The sequence below is a fragment of the Podarcis erhardii genome (genome assembly GCF_964252035.2).
Source record: "Podarcis erhardii genome assembly, chromosome: 4".
NCBI classification, from domain to species: Eukaryota; Metazoa; Chordata; class Lepidosauria; order Squamata; family Lacertidae; genus Podarcis; species Podarcis erhardii.
This window is the reverse complement of record NC_138508.1, coordinates 84,931,759-84,952,104: the sequence shown is the minus strand read 5'-3', so window position 1 is coordinate 84,952,104 and position 20,346 is coordinate 84,931,759. Positions and strand designations below refer to the sequence as shown.

General features: G+C 43.2%; 1 protein-coding gene across 3 annotated transcripts in view; it reads right to left on the bottom strand.

Annotated features, from left to right (window-relative positions):
• The window catches only part of FGF14 (fibroblast growth factor 14), a 295,728-nt gene that overhangs the window by 92,753 nt on the left and 182,629 nt on the right, over positions 1 to 20,346 (bottom strand). The window contains exon 1 of one of the 3 annotated variants that reach the window (XM_081858342.1): positions 9,692 to 10,712. The exons of the other annotated variants lie outside the window; for them this stretch is intronic. Coding sequence (XP_081714468.1) covers positions 9,692 to 9,887 — 196 coding nt within the window. The 5' untranslated portion in view covers positions 9,888 to 10,712. Of the gene's footprint in view, positions 1 to 9,691; positions 10,713 to 20,346 lie in introns of those variants that run through there. 3 annotated transcript variants of the gene reach the window in all.

Sequence of the window (20,346 nt, the reverse complement as noted above, 5' to 3'; positions counted from 1 at the left end):
GCATGTCTACTGAGATAACCTTTCACATGGAATCACAGCCTGTTAGAGGGTCCTGGGGCATGTTGTAAGAGTCACAGTTCATGTGGGGTAGCTTACGGGCAAAATATATTGAACCTTGTGGTTGATCTGAGAACGTAACTTCTTAGAACAGTCTTTCCCATCCCAGTGTCCTCCAGATAATTGGACTAAACTCCCATTACCCAACCACTGGGCCATGCTGGCTGAGGCTGATGGCAGTTGTAGTCCAAGGCATATGGGGGGCACTAGATTGGGGAAGGCTCTCCTAGGGCACAAGTGGACAGACTTCAGACTTCTCAGATCTGCTTTATATTTACCATAACCCTAAGATCTACCAATGAGACCCAGGTACAAAGGACATAAAGTTAGCCCATGGATTTGTTTCCAGTATCACAACTGAACTGAGCAGACAGTCTTTTCACACAAAAGTCCACTCCCAGTTAGCTTTCCTTATTCCAGCAAGTCTAATTTAGGTGTTGTTGCTATTGTTAAGCATTTGAGAGTCAACCCCCTCTTGCCAATCGGATGCAAATCACCAATAAATCTCAGAGGATAATCCTGATCTATATCTGCCACCTTTGTCTTATCACTGTTGTAGTGGTAATGATGATTAAACTGTTTTTTTTAATAGGGATGATTGTCCACTATTAGTGATCTTCACACCGAGCTACCTTTGATTAACCTCTGAGGAAACCCAGGCTTCCTCGAAACACAGTTTGACGAAACCCCCTAAAACATTTTGAAACTATTATGTTCTAACAGTGGCCAAGTAGAGGCCTCTCAGAGGCCTGCAGACAGGACTTGAGGACACCAGCATTCTTTCCACTTCTAATTTCCAGCAACTGGCAATCAGAGGCATCTTCCATAATTTTTCCTAATCTTTTAGTTAGGGATCATCCTTACGTCTCATGGGGGTAAATTCCATACCTCAACTATGTACTGTGTGAAGAAGAACTTTATTTTATGTGTTCTGCATCTTTCAACACTCAGTTCTGTTGAATGGCCCCAACGTCTAGTATCATGGGGGAAGGAGCAGGGGCAGTGGTGCTGGTGGGGAATCTTCCTATCTACTTTCTTTGTGCCATGCACCATCTTACGCAGCTCTATCATTTATTTTTCTAAATTAAAAAGCCTCAGATTTTGCGACCTTTCCTCACAGATACTTCCCTGATACTTTTGGTTACATTTCTTTTAAAAGCTCTACAATATCCTTTTTGAGGTGATATGAGCAGAATTGTACAGACTACTCCAAGTGTGGTATTTACGATTACAGTCCTTAGGCAATCTAGTACATAGTTCAGTGGGATTTTTGTATAAATTTGGTAAAAATGCAAAATAATAAAAAACCTATAATAATAATAATGGGTAAGTTCTCTTTATAAAATAAAAAGCGTTTCTAGCAAAATAAAACTTTGCAGCAAACAGCAGGAAGCTGGGAAAATAAAATTGCAATGGATGAAATATATAGTATATGCTACGGAAAGCAATTATTGAGGAACACATGCTTCATTACAAGACATTTTTACAGCAAGCCCACTTTGCATCACTAAAATTATACATGAATACAAAATAGAAAATTGCATATAATGAAGTACACTAACTTAGCATCAAAGACAAACTGACATGAAAAGGTAGATGTACAATTTACATAGATAATTACAGGCTTGTAAATAACCACTTGCCTAGTTGCTGGTGGTGAGTAAGTAGTGCCTCTAGGAGACTAGGTAGGAAAAGGTTACAAAAATTACTTCTTTGCTTTTTTTAAGGGCACTACTGACTCATGTAAGTATGTGTGGGCAACTGGGTCATTTTAAAAATTGCAACAGAGGGTGCATGCATGTGATAATGTGTTATTTGCCACACTGCCAAACAAAATGATTGGGGCATATTGTACCAAATAGATTTTTGGGGGAAAGGGCTCTGATTTCCTGGCTGCTGCTGGTGCAGCAAATTACCAGCTGTATCCAAGTAACAGCCATCTTTTCCTCACATGTAGCAGTCTGTGTGAAACCTACAGCGTGCATGTATGGTTTGACAGATCAGTGCCAAAGTATTTTACTTAGTACATAAATTCCATTGGGAGTGGCAGTCAGTGATTCCTTTGCCATATTTTTACTGGATCACTGCACTATGGATATAATGCAAATCAGATTTATCCTGCCTTCATGCCCCTACCAGCAAAAGTAAAAATAAAAATCTCACATTACAGGCTTGGAGTCACAGGTATCTTAATTTTATTCTGCAAAAGAATTCTCTTTTCAGTACTCCTAACCAATGGATCAACCAATTATCACTTGCTCAGTTTGAGAAAGGCGCAAAAGCGCTGCCGCCCCCCACAAAACCTATTGAAACATTCTTAGTTCAATGGATAACTTGTTTAATATAGTAATATAATTAGGGCACAATTCTGTACTTGAGATCTGCTCCTCTAAGACCTTGGGGAAGCCCAGCTATGCTGGCATAACTGGGTGAGGAGGATGCTTTTACCAAATCCTACATTGGCCGCTCTGAGCCCGGCCTTGGCTGGGGAGGGCGGGGTATAAATAAATAAATAAATAAATACATTGCTTCAACTCACATTCACATCACTGTCAATGAGCAAACTTTGCATCAAGCTAGTATAAGGACTTTCCATCTCACTGGTGTCAATGGGAGGGCAAAATTACAATCGCTTTCCCCATTATCTGCCCTGCCCTTGTCACCATGACAGAACATAGGAAATGCTGTAACTCAACACCCACTCACACTACCAGTAATACAAACTATGCATAAACCAGGCATCAAATGATAGGTGGTGAGGCACAGGGCTGTATTGATGATGTTACACGGGCTTTGAGCTCACAACAGGGAACCCCGTTGAAAGGAAATAATAGAAAAAAAGGACACTTTGCATAAAAAGAGATCAGTTCGCAAAAGATTTATGTCCTAAGCACCACCAGACGTTTCTGCACATTGTGAACACTTCCTACCCCTAGAACCCTGGAAGCTACCCTGCTTCAAGGCTCCAGGCAGGACCAGCCAACAGCAATCTCTACTCCCGTATAACAGCTGGGAATGCAAGGATAGAATACTCTACACAGATAAACAAGAGAAGTGTGAAACACGTGGTGTAATGGGGAGCTGCTCCAAGCGTATTCCTTGTCTATGTATGCAAATGCTGAGCCTTATCTGAACTGTATTGCTCTAACGATGCAATATGGTGTCCACCTACACAGGCGAGCTGCTATAAGCAGGTAAGCTCTCTGTTAGCGATCTCTTGCCTCCTCACACAAACACTTACTGTTTCAAAGACTATGCACTCCAGCTGCTATCTATTGTTTGCTGTCCTCTCCGTCTCTCTGTCTCCCCTTGTTCTCCACAAGCAGCTCTTTCCACAAGCACAGCACCAATCTCACAATGCCGGCCAGTCCCACCTCATGACCTGCAGCAGTAACAAGGATGCTCTCAGCTGTTCCTCTGTGGGCTTGTTTGCTCCAGGCAGGCTGCCACACCCTTGCAAGGTTAATTGCAGACAGTTGTACCACGGATGATGCTCCCAGTAGAGCTAGTACCTGACAGATCAACAAGCCTGCTACCCTTCTGTCTGTCAAACCACTGACCAAGACACAGAAGCCTTGTTGAGATGAGTGTTTGGCAACCCTATAGATACTTCTTTCCCTTTCAGAATCTCATACATTCTGAGTAAGAACTTTGATTGTGTCACAAGCATAGTTTCTTTGTTGCTATGGATGGGCAGATATGTACTCCTTTGCTCCTCTCTAGTTTAATCTTGTCTCAGTTGGCCTCGGGATAGGATGGTAGGGAGAAGAGTAGCCTCTCCCCTTTCTGCTTACTATGGTTCTCTTGACTATGAGGGGGTCAGGCATCTCAGAGTGCACAGATAGGATAAGTGCTGCTGCCAGGTTATATGAGGCAGTCAGTTTGCAGGAAGAGGGATGAGGAGGGAGGCAATTAGTCTTGCTCTGATACTACCTTGCAGGACCAACCTATCACGTAAAACAGCAGACAGTAGCAGATGGTGTCATGGGGCTTTGCCACTTGCCTGGTCTACCTGCTGCTGCATGCTGGGACAGAGAGGGAGGAAGCAGGGCAGCAGCAGGATGGGCATGGTACAAATGGAGCCAATGCAGTTTTCTTGCCAGAACATTTGCACCATGCTGACCTCATTGCCACCACATGCCTATCCATCCCAGTATAAAGCAGACCTCCCAGAAGGAGGTCAGGTAAGTGGCACAGCCCCATCACACCATTTGCTACTGATATCAGGAGGGCGTCTTGATCACATGGATTGCCAGTCAGAAGGGTGTGTTAAAAGGGCTGGTTGCAGCACTCCTGATGATTGGCTCATGTGCGCCTCCTGTTTTCCTAATGAGGCAGGTACGGGGACTTCCATTGTATCAAACAGAAACTGTTCCACCATACCAGGAATCTTCCTGCAGCCCTCATGCTCCTGGGATCCTCATGCTCCTGAGACTGGGGTTGGGGTTGAGGTGAGTGAGCCACTGTAGGCTGCTTTTGCAGCCAGTGTGTGTCTAGGGCTGCCCCCTTTGCCTCTCTCAACCCTGCCCTTCAGTTATTTGGCCATGGAGCCATTCCCTCCCTTGATGGTCTTGAACCCATGTCTCAGGAGAACTCTCTTTCTCTCTTTGTGTGTAGACACTCTGCCCAGGGAGCTATATAGATGCCGTATTGTATCTTTTCTATATTTCCCCCATGTGCTGTGTTCCTAAAATACTGCTTGTAGGTGGCATGAGTGAATTTGAACTCCTGCCTATAGGGATGCTTTGGGACTTGAAGTACTGGGCTTGTCGCTAGCTGTGCCAATGGAGCTAGTGGAGTGGGAGCACTTATGTGCCACCTTGCACGATGTATGTATGATGATGCAAGATGGATGCTGGTAGCACATCCCCTTCATTCAAAGGGGGCCTTTATGTGTGGGTGGCATGTCAGTATCATTGCTGGCACAGTCAATAGACAGTGAATTCTGTATTTGCCGTGTTGTCTATAAAGTTCTGTGGCACTTTCACCAGTGTAGCAGCAGCAGAGCTCTGGATTGTTCAGCCCACCCCACCACTTGCCATGCTACAGAAATTACATTTTCCACCGTTATGTATTAAACTACAATACAGATTTGCAAGGCGAATGTACAAATTCCCACATATAAATTAACCAACAAATGTATGGGTGGGTGTGAACTTGTTTGAAAGTAATTATTTCACACCCCAATCATAAGCATGTTTACTTGGAAGTAAGGGAGGGCAAACCTGTCAATTTTTGTTTCCTGCAGTTCCTCATCACCCACGCTCATCCCCTATTTTATAGTTCTCTACATTTCCAGATCAGTTTGCAATTTTTGAAAGAGTCTTCATGCAACTTAAACAGCAAAATTATCTCAATATACACATTTCTGCAAAGCAACTTCTCCTAATGCGATGCATTTTTTGTGTGCTATTTTCACTAATATACGCATTTGTATGCACACCTTATCCCAGTCTATGCATTTTGGTACACATCACTCGTCTGGAGAACTAGATTGCAAAATTTGGGGAAGTGTGGATTTTGAACTATAGTTATGTTTCCATTTGTATATTGTTTCAGAATGTATGAATTAGGTAAGTTCACCTGCAATTTCTCCCCCATCCCTACTTCAAAGTAAACCAGATTGGTAATAATAGGATTATAACTTACAAAATACATGTGTTTACAATTGCAGAGCAAGTATCAGTAAACACACAAAAGGTTGAAGCAGAGCTTTACAGTGATAAAGTTTCATGCATAAATAATAATTCTCATTTGATAAAAGATGCAATAAAACGATAAAATGGCAAGCAACTCCTTCCCAGAACACACACCATACGTGAAATATTCCAGTTGCTATCAGCGAAATGTACTGCACACAAAATTTGGACAGTCAAGCATTTCAACCTAATACCATCAAAGCAGGTTTTAGGAACATCCCTAGATACAATATGAAAAAGCTCAGTATGTGCACCGTTAACATCAGTACAAAAATTACGACTGATTCCAATTGCATTCGGTTCCCCCCCTTCATCTATAACTTTCTGGAATCAACTAGAAAGCAAATACTAAATCAACACCTGATCCTAGAAGGCACATACTAATTTTCCCAGAATCTACAAACATGGAAAACTGATTCATAATTATTATTTAGCAACCTAATACATCATAGGAAACCATAGCAATTTTTCCACACAAGTGACAAGTATTAATCATTAGCCAAATTTAATTAAACAATCTTTTATGCAACCCCACACTACACCTTTCTTAAAAAGAAGTTTAGGAAATCAGTAGGTTGTTGTTTTTAAAGACAGGCAAAACACGTCATCACCTGTAAGGGCAACAATGTGGTTTATAACCAATAATAAATAGTGAATCTGATGTTCTTCATTTTCCCTAAAACAAGAGAGTTGTGATTAACAAATAGTACATTTTCTAGGAGAATATACTAGAAACTCTCCAAGTGCATTCTATAAATATGTTCTATAAACATTTTGTTTATGAAACGGAAGGTACAAAAATGGAAATGGTTTAAGTGAATGTAATATTTTCATTATGTTAAGCTAATATGGATTGGATGTGTGCATCTTTCCCACATACTGAAATCATAACATATAACTAAAGGAACATTTCCTAATAGAGAATCAACCTGAATTGTTGCTTCTGCTTGCTGGATCTGCCTTCTTAAAGGAGTCACCTTAATTTCCAAATGGCTCTTATTTCACACTATTGTTGTTCACATAACAACCCTTATGATCGAATAATGTTTTAAGTAGATCACTAGCTTTAGTGATTTGCTCATTTTAAATCTAATGCATTTATTATTAAATACAATCCCTCTCCTATAAATGATAAGTCAAACAAATATGTATGGATGTCAAGCATGCTTGAGTTGCTAAGGCCATAAATTGGCATCACTGTGTGTAAAACTAAGCAAACAGGACAACAAATAGAGCCATTAATGCTGCTTCGCTGAGGCTGCTCTTGGGCACACACAGTGACTACCAGCTATAAGCATTGCACTACCTTCACTAAAAAAACCCAAGATGAATAGCTTGTGGAAATCAGTGTCACTGTTATTTTATTGTCACTAGTTGCTGTTGTCAGGTAATTCACTTGGCTATGCCACTGCTTTCCAAAAAGCAAAAGCCAATTCACCCTTTCAGCATTAACAGAGTCTAAAACATTCTTCTTAAATTTTATCAGTAACGTATATGTGTTGGTTTAGTTTACGTTTCCATAAGTGAAACTTCTTATTAAGTATAAGTTACATCCTAGAAAGCAATGCATGGCTTTCTTAGCCAGGAAAAGCATTTCAGTATTGAAACACCTTGTGATAGGAAGGACCTCGTTTCCCAGAAGTGCAAACCTTACATGCTACTACAAGTGGAAAAGTATAGTTTGTTGTTGTTGTTCTGAGGTCTTCCTAGTTTTAGTTATGGCAGCGATGATGCTAGCTTTGTTACAGCATCTGCAGTTTTAAAAACTCAGGAGTATTACCAGAATAGGAAACTATCTGATCCAAGGGAGAGAGAGAGAGTGCAGGTTTCCCATCACACTGATTTTATGGTCTGTTTGCACTTTGATCAAATCCATCTGAAGCAGGAATATATACGTGTGTGTGTGAAACAACTCCCTACCACCACCAAGAGTGCACCGCACTTTGCATAAAGACAGAAAAACCAGAAATCGAAATCCATAATTGCATGATGCACCTGGTGTATCAATATAGGTAAGACTCCTCAAATATAGTTCCAATATAGTTAAGACTCTTCCAATTACTGTTACTTGAACTGCCTTCCCTTTGGAAGCTCACACACCTAGTGATAACCATGGTTAAAAGCAGCCCAAAGAGACAAAATGAAGGAACGGCGGGGAGCCCACAGCGCTAGACTGTTCAAAGAAAGGGGAAAAAATTCAGCAAAATCAACGTTAAGGTTCAGAAATGTAGTGTTAAAGACAACTGTCCATGGTTTTCCAACCGGTGACAGAACATTCCCAGTGTGTTAAGAAATGTAATGATTAAAAGTCAACTATGACTGGAGTGAGCCAGCTACAGAGGCTGCAAAAATAGGGTGTAGTGGGAATTGGGGTTCCCCCACATTCAACACTCTGAGGATTCTCCACTTCAGCAACTGTAGATTCTTAAAGCGACAGTGCCCCAGAATGCCTGCCTTGCCTTCTCATGCTATCCGTTTTCTAATACTGAAACAATGGGCTGTATTATAAAATACAGAACATACTACATACTAGTTATTACTTCACTCAAAACACAATATTTTTATATGGATCTTTATACAATTTATTCACGGAAAATCTTTCTCTCTGTGTGTCTTCATTAAACCTTGCTTTCTTACCAAAAAAATGCCCTCAATGCATTTAGATTATTGACACTGGAAATAATTATTTTCTTTACTTGATTCAATTCACAAATTACAATTATAAAACACATTTCTCTTTGCTAACATTGTGCTTCAGATTGGAACAATGGGTGATCATTGCAAATATGAATCATCTCTTAGAGCTGCTTCGTGTTGGGATTTTTTTGTATTTATAAATTATAAAAATCTACAAAATCTAAATGCAAAGAAACAGAGCACAACAAAAGGGAATAATAAAGGTTTAGCAGATTTACTGTTGCATCATCTTATCCTTCCAAGGTTGCCTTCAAACATTAGTATACACAACCCTTTGCTCCACGCAGTGGGTATGAAATATACTTAAATCTGTATAGAGCTCCCAGGTTTCTTATCCTGCTTCAGAGGGTGGGATGGTACACAGTTAGAATCTAGTTAGCAGATACTGAAGAGCAATGTATTTTGTTGTAGTTACAGACCATTCACAAGCCACCTAGTTCAGTTGAAATAGTTGGAAGAACACTGATTTAGACACTTTGGTATGGATGAAGATAAAGTAGCATAAAATAATCCCACATATTCGGTATCACTCCCTTTATCTGGCATTCATTAATATGAAACAATTATCTTTCCAATTCTATACCAATAATTACCAGCCTAGACTAGAATTACCACTTCAGCCATGAACATTAACTAGAAGGGTGGGTAGGAATCCATTCATTTACTTCTCTTTGACACCCCTGACTGCGAATGTGACAAGAATATTTAAACAGCTGTGGATAAGTCCTTGCCCATTGATTACCTTAACCAAATGCCATGATTTGGTTGCAGACCAAGCACTTTAAATGGCTGTAATCCCACTTCTGTACAATGGGCACAATTACTTATCTCACAGACTTGTGGTGACATTTTTAGCGTACCTTAGCTGCCTCTTAATACCCTGGAACCATCCAGTTTTGCTCATCAAACTAGGCGGTTAAATAAGACAAGGGCTTTCTTTGCCAGTCCCAAAGCATGCTTATGTACTGAAAGCGAGGGTTCTCCTTCACATTACTAAGAGAGGGGAAGAGAGTGTCTTCAGAACAATGAACCCAGAGACAGCCTCAGTTTCCCTCCTGTAAAATGGGCACAACCCTAAGAAGTGGCTGTTTCCCCCCTTCTTTGCCCTTTACCAGCGTGTTGGGGCCCAAGTTTGGAAACCACAGGCCATTCCTTCCAAGGCACACACAGGCGCAAAGGACACTCACTCACTCACACACACACACATATATGTACACACATACACAAAACACACACACCTTGGCGCCGCAACCTCCTCTTCTTGAGGCCAAAGATGCGGACCTTGGAAAAGATATCCACCAGGTTCCCATTGCAAAGCCCGCGGTTCTTGCTGGGGCTGTTGCGCCTCCTGCTGGCCGAGGGCCGGTCCCAGTGCTGCAAGTCGCGCGCCTGGCGCTTCTGCCGGATCAAGCCGCTGGCGATGGCCGCAGCCATGGCCTCGGTCCGTCGCCGGGCGCTCCGCGTCCGCGAGAGCCCTGCCCAAACGCAGCGGAGACGGGCGCGGGGCTTGGCTCAGCCGAGGCGCCGACCCATCTCCGGAAGGCCAACTGGAAAGAAAAGGCGCGGGTAGGGGCGGCGGCGGCGGCGGCGGCGAGGAAAAGTCCTCCGGTCACCACATGGAGTCGCCTGGCTTCAGGCCGAGCGGGAACAGCAACAAGCAGCGCCCGCGGCGGATGCCGTGTCTTCGGCGTCCGGCTTATTCTGCCCGCTGGTCCATGGCTGCCGCCGCCGCCGCCGCCGCTCCGGCCGCCGGCGCCGCGTCCTCCTCGTCGTCGGGGCTGCCTCCGAGTGCCTGAGAAAGCAGCATCTGGAGAGCGCCCGCTTCGGCTCCGGAGAGAGCGCGCGAGCCTTAATCGCGGCGCTTCAGTCCCACCCTAGCCGCCACCCCGCCACACACTCACTCACTCGCCCGCTCGCTCGCTCGCTCACACGCGCACACACACGCGCTCACCCTCCTCTTCTCTCTCCCTTCCCGAGACGACTGAGGGAGGGGATTTGTCCTTGGGGTGGGAGCGGGGGAAAGGGAGAGGGGGGAAAGGAGGAGGGGTAAGTCGCACCACACAAAAAGCCAGCAGCGAGGAGAATGCTAATCAAAGGGAAGGAGGCGAGGGAAAGAGAGAGGTGGCCTCAAAAAAGCCTCGCCGCGATTGAAGGGAGGAAATTGCTTGTCGCCGAGAGAAGCCCACGCTGCCGCCCCTCGGCTTCCAGTCAGGCTTTGGTGACTGCCGGGAGCTTGTGTGTGTGAGAGAGAGTGTGTGAGTTGCGCGGGGGCGCGCGTAGGGCAGAGCGCGCGCGCGTGCGGTTCATCTGTGTGTGTGTGAGAGAGAGAGGGGGGGGAGGAGGGGGGAGAGGTTAGGGGCTTGACTGAGGGAAATTATGCGCGGGAAAGTGTGAGACGGCGCGCGCACGGATGTGAGAAAGAGAGACGGAGAAGTTGTAATTTGGCGTCTCTCTCCCTCGCTCCAGCAAGTCTCAGCTCTCTGGGTGAAAGTGCAGCCAGTGCCAGGAAAGCGACAGACTGCTTCCCGCGCTTCCGCTGAGACTTCCCGCCGCAACAGTCTTGCCTACCCTGCTGCCCCACCCCGAATAAGCGGACGCCCCGCGCGAGACCCCGAGTTAACCGGGGTTAGAATTACGAATTAACGGCCAGCACCTTCACGCATTAAGGATTCGCGCGTGTGGTGGTGGTGCGAGGGCAGAGAGGAGGCTCTTCCCTACGTAACCACGCCAGACACAGGCGTCGCGCGCGGGTCTCTTTGTTGTCCCTGCCGAGGCGGCTCTCTCTGAGGGACGCTTGTGGCTGCTTCGCCTACGGCGGGGCTGACGGGGTTACTGTGGCGGAAGGACGCGGCGGGGATGCGCGCCGCCTTAGGGCCGGCGGCGGGGGCGCGAGGGTCACAAGTCGGCGGCGCCCAAGCCCTGCCTTTCCGCCTCAGCAGCGGCGGCGGCGCCCTATTCTCTGGGGACACGCTGCTGCTTGAGGGGAAGACTAATTCCCAGGCAGGGGAGGGTGAGCTGGGAAGAGAGAGAGAGAGACACGCGCTTTCTGCTCCAGAGCATCAGCGTCTGCTGGGGCTTCTCGGACGCAGCCAGCTGACCACAAAGGCAGCCTTGGCTCGCGATCTCTCTCGGGCTTGTCTTGTTTCCAGGAGGAAAAATAGGGAAGGGAGATCGCCCAGGCGTCCCAGACATCGTGGCATTCAAAGGAAGGGCGAACCGGTTCCTCTGAAGATCATCTTTCAAAACAGGACGGACTCCGTAGCTTCTATCGCCAAGCAAACACATTTAGTGGTACAAGTGGGCATCGCTAGATTTATTGACTTCTGTAAGTGGCCACTGAAAACTCAACTTCACCCTGTAGTGTGTAAGGCTGGAATTTGGCTCTCGTTTTTTAAGTTTTGTGGGGGGAAAAGAGCCCCGAGATTCTGTGATTAATTTATTTGTCTGCCAAGAGCTCAGGCATGTAACGATAACTGCGCGCTCCAGACAAACTCTACAAGTCTGCTACAGATGGAGGCTCAGATGCAGGGGGGGGGGGGACTCCTATTTGTTGCTGGGCACGTGCGGTGCATTTTCTTTCATTGGCATCTTAGCACAATGGGGCAAGCAGCCCCATCGTTTGGACGTCCACCCTGGATTGATTCCGAGCTTTACCAGTGTGGCACCAGAATGCGTGCCATGTGGTGCAGTGGTTAGAGTGCTGGATGATGACCTGGGAGACCAGGGTTAAAATCCCCACTCAGCTGCTAAGCTTGCTGGGTGACCTTGGGCTCTTAGCCAAACCTACTTCACAGGGTTGTTGTGAGGATAAAATGGGGATGAGAACTGTGTGTGCCACCATGAGCTCCTTCAAGGGTGCCAACTTGAATAAAATATTTTTTTTGGGGGGGCAGGCAAGTCCCACCCCACACAATCACAAGACACACACACCGTTTGAATGGCAATGCCTATCAATTGGGGGAGCTTGTTGCGCCCTCACATTTTTTATGGGGAGGCAATGGGACCTCAGCCCCTAGGATTTTACTCCTATGATACAAATGCTAATAATAATAATATGGTATGTGAGGATTCCAGACATAAAAAGTCTTCTGCAGACACACCCATAATTGGTACCAGATTAATCAGTCACTGCCAAGATAGTTATACTGAACAAAATGGATTTTCAATTATGTATTAACTATAACAACATTCGCTTGTGAAACTTCAATAACTTTAGAACCTCACTCGCTATGTGAACTTTTAACTTAGACAAAACCCACTACAAGTCTATGTAAGGAAATACTCTTTAAGAGCTACAGCTTCCTATCCCATGCAAAGCATCTGATAACTGGAAGATTGGACAAGCAAGAGAACTATTTACAACATTACTCATTCTTCCCCTTCAAAGGGATCTTTTTCAACTTTAGCTGAACTTGTGGGCTTCAGATGAACTTTAGGTGAAAAAGCAGTGCTTACATTTTTTTTATGCTTAGGCACACCCTTTAAAGCAAAATCTCCCAAATATGAACACCAGAGCAGTCCATTGTTTAGCTGATTATTTTGTGTCTCTAAAGACAACTGCCAGCATACTCTTAAATTATTTTATTAACAAAGCATAGTATTTACATTGAGTAGAAGATGTTATGGTTTTAATTCTATCCTCCAGCTTCAATTATTGTTTTTTTACATTAGATCAACATGCAGAAGCACATTTTCAGATATCTGGAGAATGTATTTTTGTCCTTCTGTGTTGTTGTTGTTGTTTTGAAGTGGTTATGAATAAATGGAAATTCAAGCATTTATATTTTGTGCCAATACAGGGAATTCCTCCTGCTAGAATTTGCCCAATACAATTTACTGGCATTAAGCACTATTCATTTCATCTGCATTTTGCTTTGCAATATATTCTTCAACACACAACATAATGTATCATTTTTCAAAGCCCAATGTTTTCTGCACAAATATGCTGTTTGGAAGGAACAGCTTTGACAAACTGCAGTGTTCTGTGGGAGCTTTCTCTTGATCTCCTTTAACTGCCTGCTCACTTCAATCAGGACCTTGGACAGTGCAAAACAAAGGGCTCTCATGGGTCCTGGTAATATATGCTAGTAAACAGGAGAGGGTTTTTAGTATAAACATCCCAATTAAGGGCATGGGAAATGAGGTACAACTATATTTAGCCTTATACCTAAGATGCCCCACATCAAAAACACACGTCAGATAAAGGCTTCCTGAGTAGTTTTCATAGAATCACAGAACTGTAGAGTTGGAAGGGACACCAGGGTCATCAAGTGCAGCCCCCTGCAATGCAGGAATCTCGACACAAAGCCCCCCATCCAATTTGAAACCATGCTGAACCCTGCTTAGCTTTGCAATGTGCTAGCAGTTTTGATTGCTGCACCACATTTTGAACATGTCATGCTAAGTTCTTCACTTTGAACAAAAAATGTGAACAGCAACCATTTGATTCACAGAACAGTGGTAATAATGGCAAGACTGAGAATAGCTTGTCCTCTAAAAGCTTTATGTACATTAACACTAATAACAGTAATACTAAGTATGTTCCATTCAACATTAAGCACATATTTGAGTCCCACTGCTTTTATTGGGATAATATTATGAGTGTTTATGGCTCCAGTCTTACACCCACTTTATTTAGCAGTAAGTCCACTTTATTTAGCAGTAAGTAATTCAGCAAGACGTACTTCTGAACAGGCATTATAGGATTGAACTGTGATGCTGATTGGTCCATAACTAATCCTTTTGCCTCTAAAATATTACATATATTTATAACACATGGTTATGATTTCTGAATGAGCACTTTGTTTGCCAACAAGATCAAATGTTTTAAAAACAGCTTTTAAATGTTAGAAAATCGAAGACAAAATGCACATACAATTGTCTACCAGTGCTGTACTCCCTCATTATGGATTTTTGCTATATAGGACAGAAAATAAGTGCAAACCTCAAGCATTTTAAAAACAGCTTGCAAAAGAAGCCACTATGTTTGTTTGATGGATATATATTTGTTTTTTATTTGCACTCAACGCTGTAAATAAAAGACCATCCAAGAGGATACCTATTCTATCCAGTGAAGTACTCTAATAGTCACTGTGATACATTGATAGGCATCTTCCAACATCATGTTCATTTCATTTATTCTAAACTGTAAATTTTATAGTCTCACCCAAACTGAATCAGGTCATACATTTGCCAGTCTCAGTCTATGATGGCGGGTGCACAGAAAAGGGGGGGGGTGTTATAATATAGAAAAGAATGCAAATAAATAGTGGAATAATGTGGAAGGTGTGATTTCCACCCCCACCCCCCCAGAAAACAAAAGTAAATTCAATTCTTCCTACTTCTAATCTGAAAATGCAGGATAGTTGTTTACAGCAATAGGTGCTCCAAGGAAACTCAAGAGAGCCATCTGCTGTCTTAAATCTGCGATAAAATATTTGCACTTCAAACTAGAAAAAAGGGATTTGATAGCAGAAAGATTTTCAGAACATGAACATACTGTTTGCTTATGTGGCCACCAACTAAGAAGGTATGGTTTTAGATTGAAAACAAGTGTCACACTCTCTATTAAAACATTCACCAGTTTCTGATTAAAGACAAATATAACAAGTAACAGTAAGCGGGGGGGATCTTTTAGATTCTCCTCCTACCAGTTCATTCCCAGGTGAATATCTAAAGTGCATAGTTACATTGTAATCTTGTGGATGATTGGATGTATTAATATTGGCATTATAGAGCCATTTCCACCATTGTGATTTGACAACAATACACTCTAGTGACTAAAAAAAAACCCACACAGGAAGAATCAAAATACATGGCTGCCACTAGGAAAGATTTGTGTATGAAGAGATCTGTAAGTGACTTGAAAGGACTTAGTTTTTCAAAAGCGTCTGTATACATTAATCCTTTTTCTATCCTTCCAGTAGCTAGGCTGTCTCTAGGCAATTACCGTACTTCCTTAGATGACATGTTAACAGTGTTAATCCAGAGTCTGTGGTAAGCATATTTTGCCAACTCATTATCTTCTTAAAGTCAATGAATAAAGGCAAAGGTATTAGCAGTAAGAAGGAAAAAACAAAGAAAAGAAAGAAGGAAGGAAGGAAGAACAGTACTTTTGATTGCTGCAAAACAAGACTTTTCCCCGTAATAACTTGTTCTAATGAAGAATAGTAATGCTTTGGTAAATGGGATAAATACTGTCCATACTTGTTATCAAACAATCTGTAATATGTTTTGCTGAAGGCTTTAAACCAACTTCCCGATAGATCTGTTATTTCCTTGTGCAGTAACCATAATATACAAATGATTGAATTTGTCCTTGTTAATTTCATATCATGATTTTTGAGGGACAGTGCAATCCTGAGCTCAGTGGAGCTTACTCCTAAATGAGTACAGAATTCCAGCCTCTCTCACTGCCTAGCCTATCTCCCTTCTTTCAGCAGCTCTGGCCTAGTTGTCCATGGGATAATGAAGCTTGTGTCTGGCCTGCACCACTTCAGTCTGCAGGTGCAGGCTCAAACGTCCATACAAAACAATTAACTAAAAGCCAGCATGTTAGCAAGAACATTTATCCTAAAAAGTGGGATATACATATTTCAATAAACATAGTTTTCTTTGGATGAGAGAAACACTGGGAAGTAATGCTGGGTGTTCACACATGTTCAGTGAATGTGAGATGGAGTAGTTGAATCACACTTGCCAGACACACATCTCAGTGGAGGCACATTATTTTATTTATGATAATAATAATAATAAATTTTATTTATACCCCACCCTCCCCAACCAAGGCCAGGCTCAGGGCGGCTAACAAGCACTAATAAAAACAAGTTGAATGAATACAACTTAAAAACAAGATTAAAATACAACATTGAAACATTGAAACATTAAAATGCAGCCTCATCACAGGAGGAGAAAAGAAAAAAGAAAGAGGGGGAGGGAATCAAGTTTACTCCAAGCCAAAGACCAGGTGGAACAACTCTGTCTTACAGAGACAGAAATCAGATCCTGCAGGGCCCTGGTCTCATGAGACAGAGTGTTCCACCAGGCCGGAGCCAGTATTTAAAAAGCCCTAGCTCTGGTTGAGGCTAATCTAACTTCCTTAGGGCCCGGGACATCTAGGGTGTTGCTATTTATGGACCTTAAGGTCCTCTGTGGGGCATACCGGGAGAGGTGGTCCTGTAGGTACAAGGGTCCTAGGCCGTGAAGGGCTTTAAAGGTCAAAACCAGAACCTTAAATCTGACCCTGTACTCCACTGGGAGCCAGTGCAGCTGGAAAAGCACTGGGTGAATATGCTCCCATGGCAGAGACCATATGAGGAGCCTCGCTGCAGCATTCTGCACCCGCTGGAGTTTCTGGGACAGCTTCAAGGGCAGCCCCGCATAGAGCGAATTACAGTAGTCAAGCCTGGAGGTGACCGTCGCATGGATCACTGTGGCCAGGTCACATTTATGGCACTTATAAACCCAACTTTTCCTCCAAGGAGCTCAAGGCACTGTGCATGGTTCTTCCCCTCCTCATTTAATCCCCACAACAACGCTGTGATGTGGGTTAGGCTGAGAGGCAGTGGTTGACCCAAGCCTAAGTAAGCTTCATAGCCCAGTGGGGATTTGAACCCCAAACTCCCAGGTCCAAGTCTGACACTCTAACCACTACAATGCACTGACATTAGTAAGAAAGGCAAGTGCATGAACATAGGGCTCTTTCCCACTGACACTGAAATACACAGCTGGTAAGCAGCGTCAGGGTCAGCAGGTGTAATCTCTTTCAGTGAATGCATGCGTAAGTTGTATGAAGATCCTTATGATGTATTTGTAACCAGTTTATTTACAAATGTACAAACAGGATTGGAAGCAACCAAACTCCTAAACCCAGGCAGCGCAACCACTTATCCTGAATCAGGTTCCCAGGAGAAGGAAGTATGCCTGCCTCAGTTTTAGCCACCTGTGTCCAAATTCAAGTTTGCTACAATTCATTTCACCCAGGGATGCGGGTGGCACTGTGGGTTAAACCACAGAGCCTAGGACTTGCCGATCAGAAGGTCAGCGGTTCGAATCCCCACGACGGGGTGAGCTCCCATTGCTCGGTCCCTGCTCCTGCCAACCTAGCAGTTCGAAAGCACTTCAGAGTGCAAGTAGATAAATAGGTACCGGTCTGGCGGGAAGGTAAACAGCATTTCTGGGTTCTGCTCTGGTTCTCTAGAAGTGGCTTAGTCATGCTGGCCACATGTACGCCGGCTCCCTCGGCCAATAAAGCGAGATGAGCGCCGCAACCCCAGAGTCAGCCACGACTGGACCTAATGGTCAGAGGTCCCTTTACCTTTAACTTTTTACAATTCATTTCACTGGTAAAAGTGTGTGTGTGTGTGTGTGTGTGTGTGTGTTTGTGTGTGTGTTGCTAGTTTATCAGTGCATGAGTACTGAGCGAGGAGTCTAATGTCTGATGATAATTGTTGATAGAGAACTAGGCAATAGCAGTTATCCTAGTTTAATTAACCTAGAATGCACAGTGTGACCTTGCCTGAGTGGGCTAAATTGTAGTTCCATCTTGAACAACATTCTAAATTAATTCTACCCATAGAATTTTAAGAGCATGGGGGTGAGAGGTTCTTTAGCAGTTGTTGGACTCCATAATCCCCTGACCATTGTTCATGCTGGCTGGGGGTGATGGGAGGTTGGAATCCAACAATATCTAGAGGGCCACATATTTTCCATCCCAAATTAATGCAAAGAAACTGTGGCAGATGTGTTTGGGCGGGAAAGTCATAGAAATGAACCAGCTAGCAAACCTGAAACAGAACATCCATAATTCCTGTTCATGTCCCTTTAAGAAATCTGTCGCTAAAATGATAGTGAAACCTGACTTGTGCTTGTGGGTTTCAAGACATTTGAAATAACTTCAGCTGATGGTATTCATAGCCATGAACCTGAGGGAAGCCTCGTGCTAAACTTTTTGATAAACTATCACATGTTGTCATCTTAGATTCAACTGTGTAATTATGTATTTTGTTTTTGTACCATGACAAAGGACAAAATGTGCTGGAGATAAAAAAATAAATTATTTTCTTTACTGAAGCGTTACCATATCAAATGAACAAAGGAGGCCACACCAGAAAAACATGATGCAACAATTTCAAAATCCTTATTTATGGACATTATTATTAAATGGTTTTTGAACATGGAGAAATACTATGTATCATAAATCACAGTAGGTGAGAATAAAAATAGATTGATGTATACCACATAGCAAACCCCTGCATTATTTGTTGGTTAGTGGTACTAAAATAATCAAAGCCAGACAGACAATGGGTAGAAATTATACTTTCTAAAATGAACTCCATCTGTTCAAATAGAATTCTTGTAAATAATGTTACAGGAGCCAAACCTGGCTTGCTACAGTCCTCGCTCAACACTCTAACCATTACAGCACATTTGCTCTCTGCACTCTATAGCCACTCTGACACCTCAAGCCACCAAAACACAATGAGGAAAAACCACACATGAAGGAGAGTTTAACCAAAACTGTTGGAAGGTATGTTGCAACCTATCGTTGCATGTCTTGAGTTGTAAGGTGCCTAGACTGGAACTTAATGTGGTTGTGAAATCCACATGTTTGGCTTAATGTTAATGTATAATGCTAATACTTTCTGGACATCCATGTCACATCATAGCAATCCACAGGTCCCAAACATAGCTGACTGGGCCATCAAAGGGTTGTATGATGCATTCCAGCTGGTGCCTCAACAGACAGGAGCATAGAAGATTACCTTAAAACCAACTCACCTAGCCATTGGACCACTAAGTCTCACCAGGGTTTTGAAACACAAGCCTTTTCAGCCCTACATAGAGATGCCCAGGATTAAACTTGGGACATTCTGCATGAAAAGTGTGCTCCACACTGAGCTACAGTTCCTATCATATCACTGTCTCATGGTCATGCCTGTTACAAGAGGGCAAAGAAGAAAAAACAAAAGGAAATTTCTCAAGAGATGGTAGATTCTGGCACAGGATAGCAATTGTTTGAGAGGATCACTTATCGCCTGGAAAGATCCATCCAGATACTTCACTAGTAGTTTTTGATACTTCAGGAACCCCGAACAATAACAAAACTGTTCACCTGATGAACATAGGCATAAATTTAGGAAAATATAATGGTCCAAACCAAAGTAAACACAGGCAACTGGCCTTTAGCAGCCAATACTGTAGTATTAACTTTGCAGCAATCCTTCACTGAAATTAACACAGAAAACAAAACATTTGAGGAAGAAGTAACACCTCACGAGAAGAGAAGACTCCCTGGAAAGACCCTGATGTTGGGAAAGATTGAGGGCACAAGGAGAAGGGTACGACAGAGGACGAGATGATTGGACAGTGTTCTCGAAGCTACGAACATGAGTTTGACCAAACTGCGGGAGGCAGTGAAAGACAGGAGTGCCTGGCGTGCTCTGGTCCATGGGGTCACGAAGAGTCGGACATGACTAAACGACTAAACAACAACAACACCTGCATAATGAGCTAAACAGTATTTTTAGTCTGTGTTCAAAGAAATTATATATTGATAAAGTATATTTTAATATATATATATAGATAGATAGAGAGAGAGATTTATCAGTAGTGTCTGGTTAAAGAAATGGTTATGGGTCTGCCCATAGAGGTCTCTTTTCTACAACTTCATGCTGCACTTACAGATACATTTCTGGGCATTCAGAGCAGGTATGGATTATTGTTGACTTTCATTTAAATTGTCCCCATCTTATGCCTAAATGAATATGGGCTTTTCCCACTGAATTGTTATTCACTGTGAAAGTTATTCCTTGCAGCAGAATTTATTTATTTTTAAAAGGACTCTGCAGAAGTAGAACTATCCATGCTTGCATTCAATGTGTTGTGCTTTAAT